General features: G+C 47.0%; 1 protein-coding gene across 4 annotated transcripts; it reads left to right on the top strand.

Moving 5' to 3' along the window:
* Window positions 1-466: 466 nt before the first annotated feature.
* Window positions 467-7,460, top strand: PVALB (parvalbumin). 4 transcript variants are annotated; one of them, XR_012156324.1, is made up of 5 exons: window positions 467-761; window positions 2,533-2,665; window positions 3,086-3,195; window positions 5,830-5,957; window positions 7,241-7,460. XR_012156324.1 is itself a non-coding variant. In XM_073325316.1 (5 exons), exons 1-4 carry the CDS (start codon window positions 701-703, stop codon window positions 5,371-5,373), a joined length of 342 nt encoding a protein of 113 aa, XP_073181417.1. In that variant the 5' UTR covers window positions 475-700; the 3' UTR covers window positions 5,374-5,414; window positions 5,830-5,924. The 4 variants fall into 4 exon arrangements, 3 of the variants coding, with proteins under 3 accessions (XP_073181417.1, XP_073181408.1, XP_073181426.1); XM_073325316.1 differs by lacking the exon at window positions 7,241-7,460 and adding an exon at window positions 5,336-5,414 and having other exon boundaries at window positions 475-761; window positions 5,830-5,924; XM_073325307.1 differs by lacking the exon at window positions 5,830-5,957 and adding an exon at window positions 5,336-5,414 and having other exon boundaries at window positions 476-761.
* Window positions 7,461-9,340: the final 1,880 nt, after the last annotated feature.

The following is a 9,340-nucleotide window of genomic DNA, read 5'->3' as shown; positions in this document are numbered from 1 at the left end:
GGACCGCACATCAGCATAGTTACTATGGCACCCCCAGCTTCACCCTGCTGCCCTCGTGTCTGGCGTGTTGGGCGTCAGACCGGGGCTGTGGGTCAGCTACGGGGCGGGGGTGAAGAATTCAGCCCGGGGGCGGGTTAAGACGGGGGGCTCCCAAAGAGCCGAGGGCTGAAAGGTGCCGGGGGGGGGGGGGCGGGAGGGAGAAGCGTCTCCAGCTAAGGCTAAGTTCCATCCGCTCCCCCACCCCAGCTGGCGCGCGGCTTGAGGCGGGGCGCCTGCTGCAGTGCCGTGCTCCGCGCCGCCGTGTGGAACCGGGACAGCGCACGTCTGATTTCCCCGCGCTGCACCACTCGCTCTGTCCCACTGCACCCGGGAGTCTGCCCTTGACACAACTCCTCTGCCAGCCTAGATCGGCCCCTGGCGCTGCTCCAACGGGGCTTAGTCTGCAGCCTTCCAGAGAACCACCCCCCCCCCCTGCAGCCCCCATCCACACACCGACACGCACGTGCCCCAGAGTGCTTGTTTCCACAGCCCACTTCGGCTAGCGACCCTTCCCCCTCGAGAGCGGTCGCTGGCACGGGTCCAGCCCTTCCCGGTGTGCAGTCCCCAGCCGGCGCTGCAGCTTGGGTCATATGCGCAGGAATGATGAGAGAGGCACTGTTTAATCTTTTCGCACTCGCCTCTCCCTTCACCCAGCGGCAGGATGGCGATGTCGGACCTGCTCAGCCCGGAGGAGATCAAGGCGGCTGTGGGAGCCTTTTCAGGTGAGTGGCTTTTCCTCTCTCCCCATGCGGGGCTGCGGTGCAATTGTGCTCCGCTCGGGGAAGGGCAGAGGAGCCGGCTGGATAAAACATCCGATGGGGATGGGGAGAAACGTGCAAAGTGAGCATGTCGGGCTTATTAAACCCAGGGCTGTGTCCCCTGCAAACTTCCCCGGGCCACTGGAGACGTGAAACGCTCCATTCATTCGAAGGAGAAGTAGGTAGGAAAGCAGACAGACTCGGTTCCTAGGCACGAGATATTTCCAAACGGAACAAAGCTGTAACCACACTAGGGAAGGATATGCCTGGGGGGGGGGGGGAACAGAACCTGGGGGACCCCCCGGCCCCCAAATCCTGTCCCCAGCGTTGCAGCGCTCTCGATTCTTGTTTCACTGGCAGACGCAACTGCTGCGGTCTGTCCTGTTCGGGGTTTTTACTTTTCAGGCTGAAGAGGAGTTGAGAGAGTGGGCTCAGCCTGCTGGGTTGCAGAAGCTTCCCGCAGGACAGATGGCTGCAGTGCGCCTTACTTCAGGCACAGATCGATGCCTCCCGTTTCAAACTCCCCCCGTTTCTCTCCGCCAGCGTTCGACAGGTGACCCCCCAAATAAACCGCACGCCGCTGCATCTGCGGATTGGGCTTCTGCCGGGCAAGCGTCGGGATCTGTGTTCTCGGATGAACACGATCCACGCCCACCCAACAAAAACTCCCTTTTCCAGCCTGCAAAGGGGGGAGCCTCTTTTTACTTCCTTCCCCCCCACACACAGAGCGCACAGCCGGGAAACTCGACAGCCCGGAGCTGACGGGACATCGGGCCCCGCTCTCTTCGCTGCGGCAGCTGCCTCCATGATTCTAGGACAGCCACAAAGTTGCCCCTGGTGGAATTAACTAGGGCTCCGGACTCAAGCAGCTCCCACGCGCCCAAACCCCCTTATGTTGCTGTAAACCCAGAGATGCTACTAGGATAAGGATGCTTTGCAAACAGGGCAGCCTACTGCACTTTGATTTCCCCTGACATCTCTCCAGCCCCCACTGTTATAGGGCTCCCTAGGGGTGGAGGTGCTGGTGAGGGAAGGGAGAAGTGGGCCAGATAACCTCATCTTTCCCCCCTACTTGTGCAGCACATGATCTTGCAGGGGCCATGCAGCACAGCAGTCCCCCCGACCCTGCCCCAGAATACAAACTACTTCTGCCTGTCCCTTTGGCTCCTAAAATGCTCCACTTGACATTTTGAAGCCAGGTGTGGGGAATGAGGAAATGGGAGATGTCACCATAAACTAGAGGCAGGTCTTCTCGAGTCAGCCTGCACGGCTGAGCCGGGCAGAACTCTGATTTCCAAAAGGAGAAGTTTTAAAAATATGTTCGGTACAGTCTGACTCCAGTTCAGGTTTCAGGTGAATGCTCTTACTCCTCTTTGGGACATCTGGCAGTGTAGGCACTGGAGAGGAAGGGAGGAGGCCTGGGTTTAATTCCCCAACTCCCTCACTGCCTCTTGGGGTGACCTTGAGTAAGCCACTTCCCCCCTTCTGTACAGTGGGGGCACTGTCTCTGGCCCTTTGTCTATTCAGAGTTTAAGCTCTTTGGGGCAGTGACTGCATATTGCTCTGTCTATATACAAGGCCTAGCATAACGGGGCCCTGACCTTGTGGCCTCTAGGGGTAGGATTAAGAAGGCAGGTTCTTTGTGGCAGAGGGAGAGAAAACCAGGAATATCTATACCAATGTGCCTCAGTAACCAGCCTACAACTAACCCAGCCTCACTCTTCTTCTCCCGCAGTTGCTGAATCCTTCTGCTACAAGAAGTTCTTTGAAATCATGGGGCTGAAAAAGAAGAGCCAGGAAGATGTAAAGAAGGTTTTCCACATTCTTGATAAAGATCAAAGTGGCTTCATTGAGGAAGATGAGTTGAAGTAAGTAGGTCAAGTCTTCCCTCTGTCCTTACATTAAGAGGATGTGTTCATATTTTCATCTGAGTGAAACACACCCGAAAACGCAGTCCCATTCAGACTTCTAATTGCCCTGTCTTGGGCAGTGTCCGGTTGTTTGCATGGCTCAGCAGGGGGAGTAAACAGTTAAAAGTAGGATCAAATGTGTGTCGAGAGAAAGGTATCTAACTTTTATGTGAGTGATCTGTAATCTAACTACAACTCCTCCATCTCAAACAATTCCAGGTGAGAGCACTCGTTCTGTGTGATAAAGAAGGTCGCCAACAGGGGCCAGGCCTTTGGGTTCAATTGCATGTGTCAACACCACTGCTCATCATCTCTAAAAACCAGGAACGTTAAACCCTAGTGACCCAGCCTTCTCTTTGTCCCATGCCTTTTCTTTAGATTTGTACTGAAGGGCTTCACCCCTGATGGCAGAGACCTATCTGATAAAGAAACCAAGGCGCTCCTGGTTGCTGGAGATAAGGATGGCGATGGCAAAATCGGCATTGATGGTAGGTGGTTTCAGGAGGGTCAAATTCTGCCCCTAGTACAGAGGTATAAGCACCATAGGCTTCATTGCCAGTTGTGACCTTGTGGAGGGCAGATTAGGACTTTAGTTACATTTCAGGGTTTACTAAATTTGTGGTACCTTCCTTGGTGCAGAAGCTGAGTCCCAACACTAGAGGGAGCAGGAATTCATAGAAACCCAGATTTAGCACAGGATGGGAGATAGCAAAGGCACTCACACGGGGGGGAGGGATAAAGGGCCCCCTCCAACCCTCACTGAAGTCAGGGGGAGTATTTCCATTGGTTGCAATGGGCTCAGGATCAGGCCCTCAGAGTTTACAGGAGCTGAATTTGGAGGCAGGAAGAGAGAGACATAGCAGAAGCTGAAGAGCAGCATTTCTCCTTGATTAAAAAAATCCTGTTTCACTTAAATGAGAACGTGATGCAAGACTTCTGATGGCTTAGCAAAGCAAATTCTTAACATTCAGTGTTGAGTAAGTCCATTGTGCAGCCTCACTGTCTATCCAAGTTCCCACCGACAATCTTCACAGGGAAGATAGGGAAACCGGTCATTTAACTTCATTAACCATCAAGATTATAGCATCAGGCTTACAAGAAAGGGGCACATTTTTGTCCACAGCATGGCTAGAAATTTAGAAACCGATATTTTGCTCTTGCTGGCAACTTCTTGTCAAAATAATCCACAGACTGCATTTCTCCCTTTCCTTTTCCTTTCTCTCCTCCACATTACCGAGGCTCATTGGAACAGATATGAAGTTGTGCAGGTCTGAATGAATCCTTTCCCTCCATTATAAGAAAGGAGGTGGAAGCGGGGGGGGCGGTTCTAGCTGGATCATTATGCCAGCTCAGCAGTAGAAAATCACTTTGTAACCTCCCATCATCCTGACAGCCTCTTTGACAGGGTGAAAATTGGAAACATCTCAATTTTAACTTCAGATAGTCCTGTCTTAGTATTATCCATTCTCTTGGATTTATAAAGGTGTGGTCTTCAAATGGTATGCAAAATACAAGTGAAAGTGAGGTTACTTAACATGATCTCACAGTTTATAGGGTAGAAATAGAAGGGATGGCATACAAAATTACCCAATGAGAGAGGTGACAAATAAGATATGCTCAGCTGCCTGACCATGGCACACCAGTAGAACAGTGTCTATGGGCCTATTTCCAGGCTAAATTCTCTTAAGTTATCAGGCCCTGATACGTCACAGTGACATAGGAGCAAAGCGAGCTGTTGCTGATTACTAGCAGCCGTCTTGAACTCAGGGTTCTAGGTCATAAATCTCAGATACTTTCACATGCTTTATTACTGACCGAGCCTTTCCAGTCCCACTCAAATCAGTGGCTCGGTTCCCAGAGATCTAGACAGGAGTGCAATTTACAGGAGTCAAGTCATCTGAAGATCCTTGTAAGGATGCTCATAGTTGGTTGGCCAACGTGATAACTCCACGGCTGCGAAACAGGAGCAATCCCAGTTGAGTTAAAAGAAACCTCTACTTATGAAATGTTTCAGACTCATCTTGGCTTATATGAAAGAGAAGGGTGTTGGCATCTCTTAAAATTAATGGTGTGGCCAACATTTAAAAAAAAAAAAAAAAAAAGGGAAGCGATGCCTGCGAGCAGACCTATTCTATGAGAGCAATCTGGAGTATCTCCTCAGCCAAGGCTCCTCTCCCATCAGTTTCGCACCTGTGAAAGTCCACTGAATTCTGTGGAGTTACTGTGGATTTACCCTAGTGTAAGTGCGAAGGGAATCAAGACCCTGATTCTTTTTCCTTGCACACTTCTGGCCAACACCCCCACCAAGCAACATTCCAGAGCTCTCCTCCCTCCCAAGCCTCATTCTACTAGCAAACTGCTGCAGCAGTGAGGCGTGGAACGTGTGGCAATTTACCTGTTGTGAGGGACAGAGCAAAAGAGCAAGGAGAAATGGTGATAAGCGACATGTTTGAGACACTTTGCCCTGTCTCACAATATGCCTGATTCACCAACCATGAAAGCCTTAGCAGCTGGAACTCCCACAGCTATTTCTTAGCTTTGGTATTTTTCAATTTTGATGCTATATTTTCTGCTACAGAAACACTGGATTTTTTTTTCTAATAAATGAATTGTCCTCCTTCACCCCAGGTCCATCCCTTGGGTCAAGTTTTCAAACGCCACCCTGATCATTAGCTGACTATGGAGATCCAGCCTTTTACAGATGATGGTAATGAATTGGATATCCCCTCAGTCTAGTTCCCAGCAGCCCATAACAGTTCTGAGAGATGAAGGATTGGCATTCCTGCCTTCTAAAGATTTATTTGAGCATGCCAGGTCCACCTGTTCCTCAGTTCTTTCATTGTAGGCTTCCATCTTAGCTGTCCTATGGAGCCTCCTTCAGAATCATGTGTCAGATTAGGAATGATCTCTCAGATCTCCTATTCAGAGCTCATCTCTGCTTCCACACACAATTCAGGAATTATTCCAATAATCTATCCATACTTCTGGCTAAATGGATCAAGATTTATATTTTGGGGCTGGCCTGCCAATCTAGAAGTGTTGAAAACACGGGGCCTACTCCTGCAAGGTGCTGACCTGTCTCTTGAGAGGTACTGAATCCCTTCATCTTTCATTGGATCCAGTCAAAATTGAGGGACCAGAACAACCTCCAAGCCCAGGTCCATGTTACCCAGGAGGGTGACCATCCTCCAGACCTCATCTCCCAGACTGAAGGGGAATGCTACTGAGGCCACAGTCAGTTTCAGGGCAGGTGAGTCTAGCCTTCCACAGTCCCTCAGCTGGAAATCATCACCACCACCACAAACTCAGATTCCCAGGGCACAAGAGAAAACCAAAAAAAGAAAGGTTTGTACTTGGTCATTTTTTGACCTCTTATGTGCTATTGGACAAATAAATCATACCCTTCAGTTCCTCTAGCTGCCTGATGCTGCTAGGCCTGTGATGTCAGAAGCCATGTTCTCCAGGGAAAAGATTGGAAAAAAGAGCCAAACTTTTATTCAGGTAGATCACAATCTTTATCTAGTACATGTATTCACGCTCCACTCCAGCTGAGGTTCTGGGAATACTTCTAATTCCACCAGTCATTTTCTCAGAACTCTGTCATGAAATATGTTCAGACTTCAAATCCACTATTTGTTGGCTCAAGTTAAAAAAAAAAAAAACCACACACACAACACTGAAAGAAAAATCAGGAGGGGGTAAAAAATGTTCTGATGAGTTTCTCTTTTGCACTCGTGTGTCCCAAAATAATGCATTACCAGTTTGGAGAGAGAAATGATTAGTCTATAATAAATTCAGAGATTACCTTTGGTAGTTCAATGAAATACCACAGGGTTTGTGCTGGGTCCTCTGCAATGTTCAGGGAAAGTCTGCTGATGGTCCAAAGAGCATTTCAAAATAAAGTGAAAATAAGTTTTACATAATTAGAACTCTGGAATTTGTTTAGAATACTTAAATGTGATATACTGGGAATATAGGAATCATTCACAGACATGTAAAATATAGGGGTTATTCATATACATAATGTATTTTAATAAATAAATAGCTTTGAGCTATGTTGACAATATACAATAATAGCATCAATATAACTATTACTTTAGAAAATATCTGGCTATAGCCATGATTAATGTATTTGCAGATGTGCTGCCAGCCACTGACAGAGCGGAATCCACCTCACTACAAAATTTATATCCAGTGCTTGCCTTCTTCCTTTTAGGTGATGTCTGTTGGGTTCACAAAGGAAATTGACTTTGTGACTAAGGAGTATGGCACAGCTAAAGAGACTGGCCAAGCGGGCACCAACGGGCAGTCTGGGTGGATTGACATATCCTGAATTCCCTCTTTGGCTTCTCAAAAATGGTTTAGCTTCACTGTGAGGTTTTCTGACCCACAATCTGACCCTCTGATTCATTTTGGTTTATAAGCCATTCAATTATTGTAAAAGGTTGTTAATGAAGTTGCCCCTGCTGTCTCGGTGATGCTATGAACCTCTATAACATGCTTCTTAATTTAAACAAATTTTCCCTTCTCCAGAATTCATAACTTTGGTGGCTGAATCATAAAGCCTTTGACCAATCTGAACCTTCCATCTGCCCTTCACCACCTGATTCCAGCCAACTCCTGCTGACCTCCTTGGCTCCTGTTCTATTTATTTTTGTTATTTTATACTCCCACTCTGTTCTCTGCAGCCTTGTAACTCTGTAATTGTGCTGAAAGATGCTGTTAAAATAAAGGTCACTGATTTTGGCTCTACTTTCTGACTATCACATGTTCCTTCTTTCATTTAGGTTTGGGGTATGTTTGAGAGGAAGGGGATATTTTCTTATGATTTTGTGCTGAAACCATATCTGCTATTGTATCTCTGGTTAGGGTAAGGTGGGAAAGCATTAAAATAATTACTTGGGGGTGAAATATACCTAAAGTGACTCATTCAGTCAACATCCCTGCATTGGGGTAAGACTGATTTCACTCTCCTTAAACCATCTCTGATAGATGGGTGCATATACAAAGCCTTGACAAATATCTAGCACTGGCAATCCCATAAGCTCATTTGGCAGTTTGTTCCTCTGACTTACCTGTTCTTCTAGCTATAAAGCATTTCCTAATATTTAGCCTATATTTTCCCCCGATTCATTTCGGTGATCAAGACACTGCTCCCCAGATGTACCGTTTGTTAAATGTGTCCAGTGCTTAGAGATCTTTGGAGGAAAGGTTCTCCAGAAATATCGGTTGGCATCAGTCATGCAGGGGGATCATTTCACACCACTGAAAATACAAACCTTTCTGGGATGGAGCGCAGCGTGTATTGACGAGCAATACTACACAGCGACTTCGGCCAGGAAACGAAAAACGATTCACCAGATGAAGGCACAGGAGGAAAAGGAGAAAAAAAAAACAAACAGCAGAGATTGGGCCACGATGCTGGCGTTAAAACACCTACTTGTGATGAAGAGCATCATGTAAGTGTTACGACTAGGACTAGGTCCTGAGTCACCACCATCACATCATACACCCTCCAGTACTGTGGGGACCAACACCGCTCTGTGAAGCCAGCCCGCACTCCATAGCGCCATTCCCCAGGACATGGCTCCGTGTGGACTCAGCAGGAAGCATACTTATTGAAGTTTGTGTTCCTACAAAAGGAGTCCTCTGCTTTTGCAGAACTACAATGCTAACGGATGGATGGGTGTGAAGAACACATTCATCTTCATGAAGTCTAAGTAAATGAAAATGGAGTAATAAAGCAAGATAGTGTTTGCTAACTTGATGGCTTTTTCTCAGCAGCTGCTGACCTCAAGTGGCAATAAGATGTAATTACACCGAGAGTAGAGTAATCACGGGGCTCACTAGGCAAGTGTAACACAGACTCATCCTTGGCCAGGATCAAACCTGGGACACCTCTGAAGCGTCAGGTATCTCTACTGCATGAGCTGTGAGAGAGCAGGAAGGCAGCAATATTTCCAACCCCAAGCATTCAAAAACCACGGGTCAGTGCTGCCTCCGTCCCTCCCCGCCCCAAAAAATCATGACATTAGCTTAAAAACCATGCGATTTTTAATAAGTAAAAATGAATTTGGGATCCTTTACATTTGCCTTCTGGTTTTTATGAATCCTAAAGGCTCATTTTCCAGCTTTTCTCTGTAACCATGAGGGTTAGAAACTTACTTTTAAAAAAAATCGTTGCAGAATAAACCTTCGGTTGCTCACTTGGGCTCTAAAATCCAAAGTTTCATTTAGAACAAAGTTTCTAGCCTGTCTGGTTGTGACAAAAAATGTTCCAAATGTGAATCAAGTATAAATCAATATCCACTTCTGTCTGAACAGCCTGACACAATGAAGTGTGATCATCTACAAATTTCACTATCAAAGTATTGTTGACTATTGCACTGCTGATTTTTTAACATTTAGCTACTGACCTTGCTCTGTAAGCCCAAACTGCATCCACATTTTTGCAAGGGCCAAAAGCCCCAATTGTTTGCTAGTCAAGTGACAAGAACTCCCAGCACCCTCTTGGCTACTTCTATTATTCAGGTTTCAGAGTAGCAGCCGTGTTAGTCTATATTCGCAAAAAGAAAAAAGGAGGACTTGTGGCACCTTAGAGACTAATAAAATTATCTGACCATAAGCTTTCAT

This window comes from Lepidochelys kempii, chromosome 1, assembly GCF_965140265.1.
Source record: "Lepidochelys kempii isolate rLepKem1 chromosome 1, rLepKem1.hap2, whole genome shotgun sequence".
Classification (NCBI taxonomy): Eukaryota; Metazoa; Chordata; order Testudines; family Cheloniidae; genus Lepidochelys; species Lepidochelys kempii.
The sequence above is the reverse complement of the archived record's forward strand: the minus strand, read 5'-3'. Positions and strand labels throughout refer to the sequence as shown.

Bases quoted from the DNA above. Each gene is read 5' to 3' on its own strand.
- PVALB (XM_073325307.1), top strand. From the start codon at position 701: ATGGCGATGTCGGACCTGCTCAGCCCGGAGGAGATCAAGGCGGCTGTG. The intron at 2,666-3,085 runs GTAAGTAGGTCA...CCTTTTCTTTAG, and splicing joins ATTGAGGAAGATGAGTTGAA to ATTTGTACTGAAGGGCTTCA. The intron at 3,196-5,335 runs GTAGGTGGTTTC...CCTTCACCCCAG, and splicing joins TGGCAAAATCGGCATTGATG to GTCCATCCCTTGGGTCAAGT.